Source organism: Crocodylus porosus, unplaced genomic scaffold (assembly GCF_001723895.1).
Source record: "Crocodylus porosus isolate Cpor-Errol unplaced genomic scaffold, CroPor_comp1, whole genome shotgun sequence".
NCBI classification, from domain to species: domain Eukaryota; kingdom Metazoa; phylum Chordata; order Crocodylia; family Crocodylidae; genus Crocodylus; species Crocodylus porosus.
This window is the reverse complement of record NW_017728935.1, coordinates 2,740,920-2,755,248: the sequence shown is the minus strand read 5'-3', so window position 1 is coordinate 2,755,248 and position 14,329 is coordinate 2,740,920. Positions and strand designations below refer to the sequence as shown.

The 14,329-nt window shown below is 44.5% G+C and overlaps 2 protein-coding genes across 5 annotated transcripts in view; one reads left to right on the top strand and one right to left on the bottom strand.

The window, feature by feature from the left end:
* Nucleotides 1-2,053: 2,053 nt before the first annotated feature.
* On the top strand, nucleotides 2,054-9,979 carry LOC109317767 (acidic mammalian chitinase-like). 4 transcript variants are annotated; one of them, XM_019546630.1, is made up of 11 exons: nucleotides 2,054-2,150; nucleotides 2,757-2,812; nucleotides 3,167-3,196; nucleotides 4,063-4,264; nucleotides 5,342-5,398; nucleotides 6,989-7,154; nucleotides 7,420-7,544; nucleotides 8,063-8,180; nucleotides 8,324-8,506; nucleotides 8,669-8,785; nucleotides 9,488-9,979. In XM_019546630.1, exons 2-11 carry the CDS (start codon nucleotides 2,788-2,790, stop codon nucleotides 9,620-9,622), a joined length of 1,158 nt encoding a protein of 385 aa, XP_019402175.1. In that variant the 5' UTR covers nucleotides 2,054-2,150; nucleotides 2,757-2,787; the 3' UTR covers nucleotides 9,623-9,979. The 4 variants fall into 4 exon arrangements, with proteins under 4 accessions (XP_019402175.1, XP_019402177.1, XP_019402176.1 ...); XM_019546632.1 differs by having other exon boundaries at nucleotides 2,109-2,131; XM_019546631.1 differs by lacking the exon at nucleotides 2,054-2,150 and adding an exon at nucleotides 2,164-2,206.
* Nucleotides 9,980-10,425: 446 nt separating this feature from the next.
* PIFO (primary cilia formation) overlaps nucleotides 10,426-14,329 on the bottom strand; it is a 5,537-nt gene continuing 1,633 nt past the window's right edge. The window contains 4 exon segments of the mRNA XM_019546634.1: nucleotides 10,426-11,218; nucleotides 12,121-12,238; nucleotides 13,538-13,671; nucleotides 13,869-13,967. Coding sequence (XP_019402179.1) covers nucleotides 11,150-11,218; nucleotides 12,121-12,238; nucleotides 13,538-13,671; nucleotides 13,869-13,967 — 420 coding nt within the window. The 3' untranslated portion in view covers nucleotides 10,426-11,149.

Genomic DNA, 14,329 nt, shown 5'->3' with positions numbered 1-14,329 from the left:
AGACTTGAGAAGAAGTTGGCTTTATGGGGAGACCTGACAGAGGATTGTCTAGTGCGCAGGGTGGAGATGCCTGTTCTCTTTCCCAGTAGGATCATACCACATTAGCGCCCGTGGGTTTTTCCTTTGCTAACCTTCCCGAGTGACAGGCTGGGCTCTGTCAATGTGTCGGTCCCTTTGTGTTATCTCAGTCTTTGCAGCACTGTGCATTATTGGGTTTCTCTCTCAAGAGAGAAGACTCTAATGCTGGTTGTATTGCCTCGACAGCACTTGGCAGAAGAAACCAACCACAAGGTCATTTTAGTGCCAGGTGCGTGTTGACTTCTGGGGCAAAAGGGAAAAAGAGTCCGTAAAGGTACAGGTCGAGGGAGTGGCAATCTGCAAAGTTAAGTGCAGAGGAAGAATCTCAGGAACATAAGGACATAAGAAGTGCCATCCTGGGTCAGACCAGTGGTTCATCTGGTGTGTTATTCTGCCTCTGACAGTGGCAGAAATGAGTGCTATAGAGGGAGAGCACTGAGCTGAATATTTCCAGTGATCTATCCCTTACTCAGTATCTGCCTTGGGATCCACTATTATCAGTTTAGAGATGCCAGAGGAAACATCTCCAGCCATTCTGGTTAACAGCCATTAATAGTCTAGCATCCGTTAATTTATCGAGTCTCTTTCTGAACCTGGCTATGCTGTCTGTCTCTATCATCTCTGCTATATGCCCCTCTGGTTTTATCTCATATTCTCTCCAGAAAATAGTGATGTCAAAGTATTCAGGGGATTTATTGAGACTTAATATGTAAACCCATTTAATAAAGAACTGGGCCAGATGGTCAGGTGGCATAAATGAGAAAACAACTCTGTTGACTTAAATGGAGCCAACAATAGGTCTGGTCCGAAAGATGGCATGCAGGTTGCATGACTGAGTAATGGAATTGGGTCTCGTGGGTGCGAATGGTACCAGAAGTCTCTGTTGCTTCTGAACATCGGTCAGATGCTTCTTGCCACGCCCTTCTACTCATTTTTGGTTAGGTCGAAGAAGAAACAGCCGTGAACGGTGAGAGAAAACTGCACTTCACACCCAGATGGCAGGGGGACCATGAAATGGAGCAAAGCGATCACACAGAAGGCTCTCTTAAGATCAGGAAGTTGGACAGACTGGAATATAGAGAATGATTAAGAAAGCATTTAGGTCAGGGGTGGGCAAACTGCGGCCTGTGGGTCAGATGTGGCCTGCCAGGCCATCCTATCCGGCCTGCGGGACCCGAAAAAAATGACAAAACTAATTTTTATCTGCCCCTGGTTGCCTGTCATGTGGCCCTCAATGGCTTGCCAAAACTCAGTAAGCAGCCTTCCGCCCAAAATAATTGCCCACCCCAGATCTAGGTAGGCAGTCACTAAAGTTGGGCATTATAAGATCCTGCGAGCACCTGCAGGGTGTCTCCCACGTGAAGGGAGAGTGATATACTGCAGGCTTTGCCTGGGGGAGCAAGACAACAGCGAGGAACGAAAATGGCAATGAACTTCAGGACAAACTTCTGGCCACTCTCCTACATGAACGGAAGAAGGAAAATAATAGGTAACTGAAACACTGGACTGGGAAGAGAGATGAGAGTCAGTGACCAGAAATCCCTGGCTTTCCTCTCTCCCTATAAGTATGGACTGTGCCTGGCACCGTGGGACCCCACTTTGAGTTGAGGCCCATTGTTGCTACTGTAATAAATGTTAATTGAGGGGCACCAGGGCACATCTCATTGCACGCTGTGATGTATGACTGGAAAGCATTCTCACTTCTTTCCTGACGGCGTCAAGGAGTTCAAGGGCTCTGGAGCCGAGAGCGGGCCAGTTACACCCTGGAGAAGGTGTAATAGTGATCAGAACTAGCGCTCTTAACCTAAGCTTGTGGTTAGTTTAGAGGAAGTTTAACCAACGGCTGGTTTATGGCACAACTTATTTTTTCTTCCATGAGTCTGAGCACAGGGTTTCCAGAAGAAAAACAAAACCAGGAAGTAGAGAGTTAAATGTGAGCTCAGCCCGTCGATTTGTATGGGCGTGGATGTCCACCCGGGGCATAAAATAGACAGCGGCAGCAGGCGGCGAAGAGCAGATGGCTGTCCCAGCTTTTACTCCGGGAGTCTGCCAGGTCTCTGGCTCTGTGACAGGTTTTACTGAAGTTCAAACTTAATTATACGAGCTGCACTGAACGTCAGGGCAATGGGTATGTACGTAAGGGCTAAAGGGGAGGCTGGCAGAGGATCCTAGATTATTTTACAGCTGGGGGTAAAGAAAGAGATTTGTAGGAAGTGCATTGACTGAATCCTGGGAAGGCTTTGATGACTGCACGCTGCGCACGTTTATGCCTGCTTCTACATTGCAGTCAATATTACACCTTTTCCAGGGGCTAACTGGGCACACTCTTTTCTCCATCTCTGTGGGCCTCGAATGGTTACTATCAGAGCAGCAAGCCTTGTTCTTTCCATTTTCAATGTTATCCCTGCCAGGAAAATGCTCTGAGGTTTTATGCCATTACCGGCATTGGTTTAGCTCCACGGATGACAGCAGCATTGAGAGGCAGTGTGTAAACCATGTGTGGGGGCAGGGGCACAGGCTTTTTAGTTCCTCGGTCACCTTGACTTGCTTTGAGAACAACGACGTGACAGAAAGTACTTGCAACACGTGCAGCTGCTTGGGACCTTTTCTATCCGAGAGCATCCGCGGTTGCTCCTAAGCTCCCTCTACGCAACTAAGTACGTTCTTTTCATTTATAGGTAATCGCTGAAGCCAACATCTGAAGCTGAGATGGGGAAAATGATGCTATGGGCTGGTGAGTAGATCTCATGTTTTCTCTATGACATTTTGGCCCTTAAAGCCCGGAGAATCCTTCCCTAGAGAGAGGAGTATGAATGAGATTCAAACCAACCCACAGCCTTTTAAATGTTGCATTATGAAGGACGGCAGACTAGGTGATGATAGTGACCTCGTCTGGCCTTAAACATCTATCTATCAACCAGCCTTTTCCTGCACGGGGACGCTTTTGTTTGGCGCGTAACATTCGCTCAAGTGCGAACGTTGAACGCACAATCTGTGCAAGAGGAATAAGTGGTTCGGACCCCAAGATGAGCTGCTGAAAAGGACAAAGAATGACTTGGTTTCTAATGCGTTCTCCTTTGGTTTGCAGGTTTGGTCATTCTGCTGCAGTTGCAGCTGGGTAAGACTCTCATTTTATTTTCAGGTTTATGGTAACTGGGGACCACAAATAGAAATTGAAATGGGTCCAATCCTGAAGTCCATGATTAGTTTTCACTCATTCTAGATGTGGGAAAAGTGTCTTTAAAGTGTCTTTAAAGCTCCTGAGAATTTTGTCTGGGGGTGGATGATGTGGTTCTCAGTGCAGTACAACTCCAGTACTTCCTAGGAAGTTACTTCTGACTGAGAAATATGGGGATAAAATCAGGCTCTGAATATGGACTTCAGGATTGGGGAAATGTTACACCGTCTGGATAAAGGGAAGGGAATTTTTTTAATAACCACATGAATCCACATGATCAATATATACTTTTAACTTCCACTCCATGGTATAGAGCTGATGCACGTTTTATGCTTTAGATGTGCATGAAGCCACTTGAGTCGCTTACAATATAACATGAAAGTGGTTTCCACCGTCTGCATTATAAATGACAGGCATTATTAATAAATATAGCAACACACACCAGGTAGCTTCTATGAATGAAGCCGGTGAGTCTTTTCTACGTATCCGGTCTTTCACGAAATCAGTCACTCTTCAGAAACACCAGTAGAAATCTGGAGAATCAAAAAGCTCCATTTACAATCTGGTGCTCGGTTGCCAGGGAATGCCATGCATGATTTCAAGATTTAGTTTGCCGCCCTAATGTGCACGTTGTTACTACACAGAATACAGATGAAACCCCTGCTCATCAATTTTAACCAGCTAATTGTGTAGCCATGCTATTTTTGGGATGGCAGCCAGCCCATTAGGTCACTGTGTTTACCCACCTATTATATTATGCGTATGATAATACCTGCTGCTAACCCCCACCTTTTTTTTTCAACCAGGCTCTGCCTACAAACTTGTTTGCTACTTCAATAACTGGTCTCAGTTCAGGCCAGGAGCAGCTAAATACACTCCTGAAGATGTGGACCCATTTTTGTGTACCCACTTGATTTATTCCTTTGCTGGAATAAAGGATCATAAGATCACCACTACGGAGTGGAATGATGAAACCCTCTATAGTCAGTTTAATGCTCTAAAGAACAGGTTGGTAACTTCCATCGAGTGAAAAACCCCCCCCTCCAGTTCCTTTAAAAGTGACCTTTAGATGGTACTCTGGGGCTTTGTGCTCTTATTTCCTTCTTAAGATTATGCAAAGAAAGCATGAGCTTAAGCCTTACTTCAAAGCTTTGTTTAACTGCTTGTTTTTTCCCTTTCCCATATCTTCTTTTTTGTGTGCATTTAGGTGAACGACTTTTGCACAACTCAGAAGTGTAGTTTGGGGACGGGTTTGTAAAATCCTTAAAAAAGATTAGTTAAATCAGTTGCTTGCAAAAGCACGCCAGATCTAGAATTTATACAGTCTGAGTCCCTTTCCCTGCCATTTAAAAAAATGACGGAATATCTTCTTTGATATCCCTCATGTTTTAATCGCCTGCTAGTACTCGAGCCACCTGTAGAGTTTCCTAGGGCAGGCAAATTCTGAATTTATTCTGTAACCAATAAGAGCTTCACAGATAACCGTGAAAAAACGAAGTAAAACAACTCGTCTATCATCCTTTTTTAGGGGGGGTTTCAGCCTTCTGTTTCTCAGAAAATAGCAAAATGGGAATCAAACATTGCGTCCTTTGCAGTTCACCTTTACAGATTATTAAAAATCTTCTTGCAATAGGTTCAGGTAACTTTAACAAATGCTATATTTAGGGTTGATGTGACGATTTCACACTGAGCTTGCATTTCAAATGTGTTTCAACATAGGGTTGCAGGTAGGCCCTAAGTATGATACTATGCTCAAAATTTTGGGAGAGGGTAGGATTGTATTTTTGCTTGTTTGTCGGGGGGCGGGGGGGGGGAGGGGCTGAGTTTCAAATTTCTGTTCAAACCCGTTGTCAGTGGATTTTCAAGTTCCAGTTTTTCATGCCAGCAGACTGCAATGCCACGAGCAAAGAAAGCTGCTGTGCTCCACCCTCCGTCAGACTAGTGTGGATTTGTAGTAATTCCAGAGAGGGGAATGTGAAGAGAAGAGAAATTTATAAAGCATTGAAAAAAATGAAAAAGGAAGAATGCATATATTTTAACTCGCTTATTTTTTTCCCCCTCCAATTTTCCCTCCTTGATTTCTAGAAATAAAAATCTTGTCACCCTTCTGGCTGTTGGAGGTGGAAACTTTGGCAGCCAAAAGTAAGCATTTTTCCTTTAATCTTTCATGGGATGATGGTGTTGGTGGGGAGGTGGGTTCTCATACTCTTCTTTTTCGGTGCCTGTTAATGAGAACAGTGATAGTCAGAAGAAATAGTGCCAATAACTTTGGGGGACTTGTCATTCTCTTACAGCTAAGTGTATCAACTCTTGGATCTGATGGCTTTAGTACTTGCCGTGATCAAGCCCTGTGTTTGTAATTAGATGATTATATTAATAATTGATGGCTGTATAATGAAGAGAGAGTTGTCACAGAATAATAGAAAATCAGGGATGGAGGAGACCTCAGGATATCATCTAATTTATCCCCCTGCTCATGGCAGAATCGACCATACCTAAACTTTTACTGTCAGAAATGTATCTACCTTAATATTTTTATTTGATTATTTTCCTCTGATGACAGAGGTTACATGGCTTCAGTAGGTAAACCAGTCCTGTATTTAACGATTCCTCCTATTTAATTTTTTTCCGTAGTATCTGTCCTAGATCTCCCTTGTTCCATGTTAATCACATTACTCTATCTCCAGGGGAGACGGAGAACAGTTTGTAACCTTCCTTTCTGCAGTATTTTTTTGACATTTGAAGCCTGCTAATGTGTCTGTCTTTGGCCTTCTCTTGTGTGAGCAAACAAATCTATTATTTCAACCTTTCTTCATCGGTCATGACTTTCACACTTCTGTTCACTTCTTGTTGCTCTCCCTTGGCCCCTCTTCTTTCTTTAAGTGTGGTGCCCAAAATCAGATGCACTGCTCTAGCTGACGCCTAACCAGTGCTGAGTAGTGTAGAAAGATTACTTCTGATGCCCTACAAACGCTCCTGAAGTTTATACATCCCAGTAGGTGTATCTACACATGATAATAATGCACAGCAATAAACTCCAGTGCAGATCACACCAGAGTTTATTGTTTCTGGGCTCTGCATTTGGGGCGACTACGTTGTGTTGAGCCAGGTCAGTGCAGCCCCAGCTGGCAGGGGCCCTGGAGTGGCAGCCTCTCAGCCTGCAGCTACTCCAACCTGGCATAACGTGCTGCAGAAGGGCTGGCTGGGGCATGAGGATGCTCCCCTGCGCTGAAGCACCCTCATGCCCTAGCCAGCCCCGCTAGTATCTATGCATTCATTGTAGCAGAGTAAAAAACTCCACCGCCGGATAGTGCTTGTATTTACACGTACTAACCTATGCCAGAGTTAATTTGTTCACTCTGTCCTAATAGTGCTGCAGGTTTAGATGCTTACTGCAGAGTTAATTAGGTAACTGCAGCAAACATCTCATGTCGATGCATTCAGTATGGTGCTGGCTTTTTTTGACACAGCATTATGCAATAATGCTTCAATGGCGTGGGTGGGGGAGAAAGACCGAGGGTGGGATGGGTATAGGAAAGAGAAGGAAAGAAATAATGAAAGCAATTCAGTTGCATGATGTCACCAGAGAAATAAGGCTGGAGAGGCGGCTCGTGGTATGATCCCACGCTGACTTAAACCAGCTGAAAATCAGGCTCGTTGGAAGTACTGGCGCACACCAAAGGCCAGGATGGGGTTAATAATGCACTCGTCAAGTAAAACGTATTCTTCCAGATTTACTGCCGTGGTGTCCTCTGCTGCCAACCGTAAAACATTCATTGATTCAGTGATTGCTTTCCTTCGCAAGCACAAGTTTGATGGGCTGGACCTTGATTGGGAATTTCCAGCTTCCAGAGGAAGTCCTCCAGAGGATAAGCACCTCTTCACCATCCTGGTTCAGGTAAAACCTCTACAGGAGCATTATGGGTCTGATTCTGAGCTCCCTGAAGTCGCTGTAGTGTTCAAACTAGCTGCTGATGTCTACCCCCATAATCACAGGTGTACCTGAAATGAGCTTTCTTTGGCCTTAAGGGATATGTGAGCACAAGTGGCCTTATGGGGACTGTGGAAATATCCACATCAAAAACAAAACACCTTCATGCCCATTAAATGAGTCTTTATACTGAGGTAGCAAACCCAGGCATTGTTCTTGTCCCCATTTCTAGGAAATGGTAGCAGCTTTTGTCAAGGAGGGTCACCAAACAGGACATCCAAGGCTGTTGCTTTCGTCAGCTGTTTCAGGCGTCAAAGGTATCATCGATACTGCATATGAAACTGCTGCCCTAGGAAGGTAATTCAAATATTTTCTACAAGATAGCCAAAACAGTACAACTTCCTGCCTCCAAGGTTATAAACAGAAAGCTACAGATTGCATGGCATATTGTCTGTGTTTTGCATTTATTCATACAGACCTAAGTGCCACCAGGAGGTAATTATTCTGAAAAAAAATTTGTGAAATATTCTGAAATTATTCTGTGTCTTTGTTTTCCTTTTTCCTATATATGTAAAAGAGTAAATCAGTGGACTCAACCCCCAGGGTAATTTGGATCCGAGCCCCATTCTAAAGCTTGTTAGGAGAGGAGAGTTAGCTAAAAGGTTACATGTGGACCCAAATCTACATTATAGGTTCTAATTTGTTATCAGAAAATGACTCCAAAGAACTTATATTTGTCATGTATATCTGTGCCCTCCCCAGTCCCATACTTCATTACCTTGAGTGCTTTCAGACCCATCTGCACCCCCAGAGCTAGGAAGTTCCCAACATTTAGGAATTGGATTTCTTCCCGTGGCATTTTTGTTTGTTTTCAGGAGTCTCGATTTTCTCAACGTGATGACCTACGACTTCCACGGTAGTTGGAGTTCGGTCACAGGACACAACAGTCCCCTGTACAAAGGCTCGATTGACCAAGTTCCCTTCTACAACGGTGTAAGAGAACAAACAACAGCGCAGGGCTGGATCCAAACCTCGGAGTCCTTCAGTCGACTTCAGTGGGCCCACGGTCTTGTATTTGTCTAAGGCTAAGTCACTTAACAGTTACGATATTTTTGTACCTGCTCTTACTGCTGTAGGCTTATGCTATGAAATACTGGAAAGACAATGGCGTCCCAGCTGAGAAGCTCCTCATGGGATTTCCAACGTATGGACAAACTTTCCGACTATCTACTGGGAATACTGGTGCTGGCGCTCCTGCTTCCGGTCCTGGTGCTCCTGGTGCTTATACCCGATCAGCTGGTGTCTTGGCTTACTTTGAGGTAAACATGTTATGACCATTATATAGGGAACTTATTTGTACTTGTACACAACAGAAATTTGTGCTCAAGAGTAGAGCTGTCGGTCGCTTCGAAATCCCTTTGATTTTCCGTCTTCCTAGCACAGTGAATCTGGCTGTTCATGACATGTTTTTTTCCGGGCAGGTCTGCACATTTTTAAAAGGAGCTACCACCAAATGGATTGAAGCACAAGAAGTCCCATATGCCTTCAAAGACAGAGAATGGGTTGGATATGACAATGAGAGGAGCTTTGAGATAAAGGTTAGTCCCTGTTGTTTTTGTGTGACCTTCAGTAGAGGGCCTGGAAAATAGAAAAGCACCACTCTGAAAGACCCCCTGTAGAATAAGCACTGCAAACTTCCAGGCACAGGCACAGAACTGGTTCCTCAGGTGACGTAAATCAGGGTGGCTGAATGAAGTCAATGGAAATATATCAGTTGACACTGGCTGGGGATCTGACTCCATCGGGGATGGACTCGTGATGTTGCTCATCTAGGAAGGAACAAAGTAGGGAGCCAGGGAGAAGGTATTTCCTGTATGTTTTTATACGTGAAACTGCTCCAATGGGCTAAAGAAGATTTTGCAATAAAACCAGCATCACTAGTGGCAGGGGCTATATTGTAATTTAATTATAGAAGTCTGGCTGGAGTTAATGGGAGTTTAAGAGGAGCCTTACCTGTTTTGGAACCAGTTATTCTCTAAGGTGCTGCCAGGCCCAACCTTCTGCCGTAGGAGATGAAGGTGATTTTCCACGTGTAGGCACATGCACATAGGCAGAACTGACTTTAGTGACCTACGCACACACATTTAACTGATGTCTGGCCTATACGTCCTTCAAGATGAGCCTTCTTTATGTATCATCTGCTCTCCCCCTTCCAGGGCTGGATCACTCCCTGAGGCACACTGCTATTTCATAGTTTCAGACTGCTGTGCACAAAGTGGTCTTATTCTCTTTTTCTGCAGGCCAACTTTATAAAGGAGCAGCATTATGGGGGTGCCATGGTTTGGGCTCTTGGCATGGATGACTTCTCTGGCTCTTTCTGTGGGGCAGGAGCCAACCCACTCCTAAAGAAGCTGAAGACTGTCCTTGGAAACTGAATGCCAAATCACTGGCCCAGGAAAGAGCACTGCCATAAAGGGAAAACACCTTATTTGTTATCTAGGGATGCAACCAAGGTTGACTCATCCTAAGGGCAGTTTTTCTTTTGACTTCAGACGATACTAGATCCTAATACACACTGAACATCTGTGTTTCCTAATCTGCTTCTCTAGATCCAGACTGCTGCAAATAAATCTTGGGCTCATAAAGTCTATGAAGCATCAAGGGAAAGATTGAGTTTCTACTTCAGTACTGGTAGGAGGACAGCCATTCCTTATGCATTCACTCTGATCTTGTCCCAGTTTCAAATGCTGCCACAGGCTACGAATTAACACTCTCATAAACCAGAGATAATTTTAATAACGTGTACCACATGACACGAGAGGCCTAGAAACAAACCATTTCCTCCCCAAACTTTCAAACTCCGGATGTGGACTTGGACTTCCCAGCTAGCCCCTGGCTCCAGAACAGGCCACAACAAAATGCTGACCACCCCTGAAGTTTCAGATATCTAGAGATGGAGCCATGTTAAAAGCTTCTGATTCTGTTTCATGAAATGAAATCTTCCCTCTGCTACCCCCGTTTCTGCGTTGTACCATTGCTGAGTGTTGGGCTTGCACTGGATGGGCTGGGCCTTGAAACCGTGGTTTAAAATGTCTCCAAAAATGCTGTAACCTCCTGTAGGAAACACCCTTGAATTGCTTCCCATCACTAATAAATGCAACCTAGAGCAAGATGACAGCTCCTGAATCCCTCCTGAGAGCCTGCGATGACTGCACAGAGTGAATTCCTTTCTGCTCTCTTCCCACCAGAAATGAAAGCCATTTTGTTGTTTCATCAGAGCCTACTACAGGGATCCTTGTATCTTTGAAGTGACTGGCTTAAGTTACTGCTGGGAACAGGTCGTTGGACAGGCTGCCCTTCTGATTAAGCACAGCAATCCCTTGTTTTGCTTCCCAGATTAGCGGGGGTTAGGAGATCAAGCTCTCGGGGCCAAAGAGAATGGAGCTCCTCTGTGCATCTGATTTGAATTAGAAAAAGCTATTCTGAAGTAAAATTGGTTTCTGTCCTTGCGTGGAAAGAGACAGCTCGCTGTGTTAGTGTGAAGGCAGGGCAGAGTGGCACCGCAGAGATTTCAACAGCAGCTGAAGTATGCCATTGCCTATGAAAGCTTATGCCTCTCTGAACAGTGAGTCCAGTGGGACATAGCCAGGAGCATCACGGTTAATAGGTGAACAGAAGCATCTGGCGCTGGCAGGTGGAGTCGGTGATCTTTCCACTACCAGTCTCCATCTCACACACCCACTACACAACCAAAGATGTTGGAGAATGGTCTAAACTTGACACTGAGCGATTTTTAAAAAGCAGAATGACCCTGAAGATGCACAAATGGAAAGGTTGACCAGTGACTCGGGAAGAAGTCTGATGCTGTATTCAGGGAAACAATCCTGGGGAGAAGAGCTAAAAACAGGTTTGAGAGACTTAACTGGAAGGGTGAGGAGGAGACGCTCTGGGTAAGAAGCAATTCAGCTGTAGTACAAGCTCAGGTAGGCCAGTCGGTTCCGATGTTTCCTGAATTCTTTATCCGTAATGAACTGAAGTTACAAAATAAAATATTGAGATACATCAGCCTTTTTAAAACACTATGTTGTGAAATAGCACTGAAAGCAATAAGCACATTTACAAAGCCTCAGCCTGAGTCCTTAGGGGATCTCTACCAGCTGAGCTACAAAGTTAACTATCAGTTGTGTTGAGCAATGGTAGGTTGTTATCCTGTACCTGGAAGAGTCAGTAAAAGGCAAGGTACACGTATCATGCTTGCATGTTCCACTGGGATTACCCTACCCTGTGTAACCTAGTGTACTTCCCCCAGGTGCATTTTTCATTAATTAGTCCATGCATATCTTAATGACGACTGCATTAGCAGTTCCTGCTTCCTTCCCTTTGCTTCTAAGCTCTTGAGGGCTTGGATGTCTAGAATTTTTCCTCTCGTTTTTGCACACAGTGTACAGGTTTTTTTTATCTCCTACAAGTACTCAGCAGGAAACAAGTCTACCTGCCCCATACAGATTGGGGGAATTTCAAAATGGTCCCATTTCATTGTGGGATAAAACAGATTTTTAAAAAAAATTAGGATGGAGAGAGACGCTAGAATAAACCAATAGCTTGGGGAAGGCACTCATTTGGGGTGGGGGGGACTTGGGGTTAGGGCCTATCCAGAGTCTGCCTCATTTTGACCAGAAATCCCATCCTGGACTTAAGAAACCTCCTGATGAAAGTTTCATTAAAAATGATATACTCTCACAAACGGTGCCACTAGTGTCAGCACTCCCTCATTGAGCTCCTGCGTACAGAGCTATGTATGCAAGCTACTTGGGGAAAGGATAAGGAGGCTGGCATTCATCTGACTAAGTATCCATATGATTTCCTCTGTCTGCTAAGAGACGTGGTTGATCAGGTTATCTCAAGTGCAGAGAGTAACTCCTGAATGCTGTACCTGGGTTCTCAAAGTCCTCTCCTCCGGCACTGGTACTAATGACCAATCTGGGGAACCAAACTTCCTGGGCCAAGTGATTTTCTTGTGTGGCTGCTTGTCTGCTTCATAAGTTCCTGGTCTGAAAGAAGATGGATGCAAAACACCTCTCATTTCAGCAGTCGAGTTCATACTTTGAAGATAAGTGCCATGTGAATCCCCTGGCAGATTTGCATATAACCTGCTTTAGGAAATCTTGAGTAGCCATGAGTAAGTCCCTGGATGCATCCCTCCTTTTATATATTTAACCCGGTCTTTTAGGCAGGCTCAGTAAATCTCATTTCAGTTTCATTTGGACATTTCAAATGTCCAAAGACCCCAGTAAAAGGGGATCCCTGCAGCAAACCCATAGTGGAAAGATGTTTGCAGATGATGATTTCTAAAGTCACAGGTGAAAACAATGGCCCACAAAAGAATGATGTGTGAAACGCATGAGAGAGGATCTGTTTGGTGCTATGAACATTTTCACTGTCTAAATAATCAGATTTAAAACATCAAACAGTTTCTTCAGAGATTGCAGATACAAAACTGAAAAAGGCTCGTTTTTTCCTGGGGCAATCTGTAAGCGTGTTAGTTTTAATTTTTATCCTTTTCTCTTGCACTCTGCCTCTGTTTCCAGAAGTGATTTTTTTTCAGCTCACCCTAACCTAACTCTTTGTTTTTTGTGTGAATATGGGTAGTTCATAAGTCTTCAGGAAGGGTGAATCACAAGACACAAGCCTACCACATAGAACTGGTGCTGAGCAAGCTCCCTCCATAATGCTCCATCCATAGACTTTAATGCTAACAGGGAACATCTATTCTGATCCCAGTCTGGACTGGAGTTTTACTGACCTGTGCCAAAATGTGGAGTAGCTTAGGTTTGTGGTTGAACCGACACTTGCAGTTTATTTTATGAAAGAGAGACTTTGCTTCTCCCCTGCTTTGCGCTTTGTGCATTTCATTTACATTGGGGTAAAAGAGGAAGCAAAATGCTAGAACTGGAGCACTTTGCATACATTTCAGTGATCAGTTTAGGTTTAAAAAACTGCAGTAAGTGAAAAGCAAAGGGACATCGGCCCCTTAACATTTAAACTCAGGTTTTTAGCAATCCATTGATTGGGCCTTTATGCTACCTTCTCTGCTGAAGATTGATAAGGGTTTCACTTCAGCAGTTTGCTTTTCAGAGTAAGTCGGGTTGATTTATCCTTTCTTGGCATTATTAGGACCTCACAAGGAGAGGTTCTCCTGTACCTTCCAAGGGAGGTTTTCAAAGTTATAAAGGGCACTGAGGAACCTGCATGCTCGCATGGTTGTGCCTTTGAAAACGTCCTTGTTTAGGTCTCTGCCGGGGGTTTTTTTAACCGTGTTACTAACAAAATGAGAAACCGATGTACTGTACCCAGGGAAACGTTCTCTATCCGAGATCATCTTTGGGAATCGTGGTGTCTTGATAGAAAAGGGGGCATATGCAGGCTGAAACTTTCGGGGTTTGCTCCACGATGACTGGTATGCTCCAGGGTCGGGATGCTTGCTCTAGAAGGGATCAAATGATTAAAAACAAACGATCAAGAACATCCTAAAACGTTACCGCAATAAAATTTTGTAGTATGATAAAACTTGGACAGACATACCGCTGGCTGTTACTGTGCAATTACAACGCCCATGGGTTTTAGCCAGCCCAAAGCACTGACAGCATAGCTTTGAAGGCAAATAGGGAACGCTCAACTTACTTTCGAGTCTGGTGCGAAACGGAGGGATGTCCTTGCTCCTATCACATAACCCTTGTTGCTTTCAGGCTTCCGAGTCAAGGAGTACACCATGGTATTTTTCTGTACACGAAAGGTAGACGCGTGCCCACTCAGTACCTAGTGTCTATGCATTGGGATCTTGGGCTATTGCCCACTAAAGTAAAGCTAAAAGCTCAGTACCCTTCCAGATGCCATCCACATTTGCTCTAACCACAGTTAGACTTTTTCATAAACGGAGGGCCCCTTTCTAGTTCTCTTATTTACAGGAGCAGGGATGGTCTTGCCACTACAGCATCTGAGTGGCAGGCTGGAGAGAGCTGGGTTTAATGCCCGGCTGTGGCACAGACTGATGGAGGGGAGGTGCAAGGTTTACCATATTTCCAGAGGACACTTGTTGGGGGGCAATGATATGCCTGTGCCCTACCACTCCCAAGCCACAGCCC

Coding starts and splice junctions, on each gene's coding strand:
- LOC109317767 (XM_019546630.1), top strand. CDS start 2,788: ATGGGGAAAATGATGCTATGGGCTG. Junction 2,813..3,166: donor GAAAATGATGCTATGGGCTG/GTGAGTAGATCT, acceptor TTTGGTTTGCAG/GTTTGGTCATTCTGCTGCAG. Junction 8,181..8,323: donor AAGTTCCCTTCTACAACGGT/GTAAGAGAACAA, acceptor TTACTGCTGTAG/GCTTATGCTATGAAATACTG.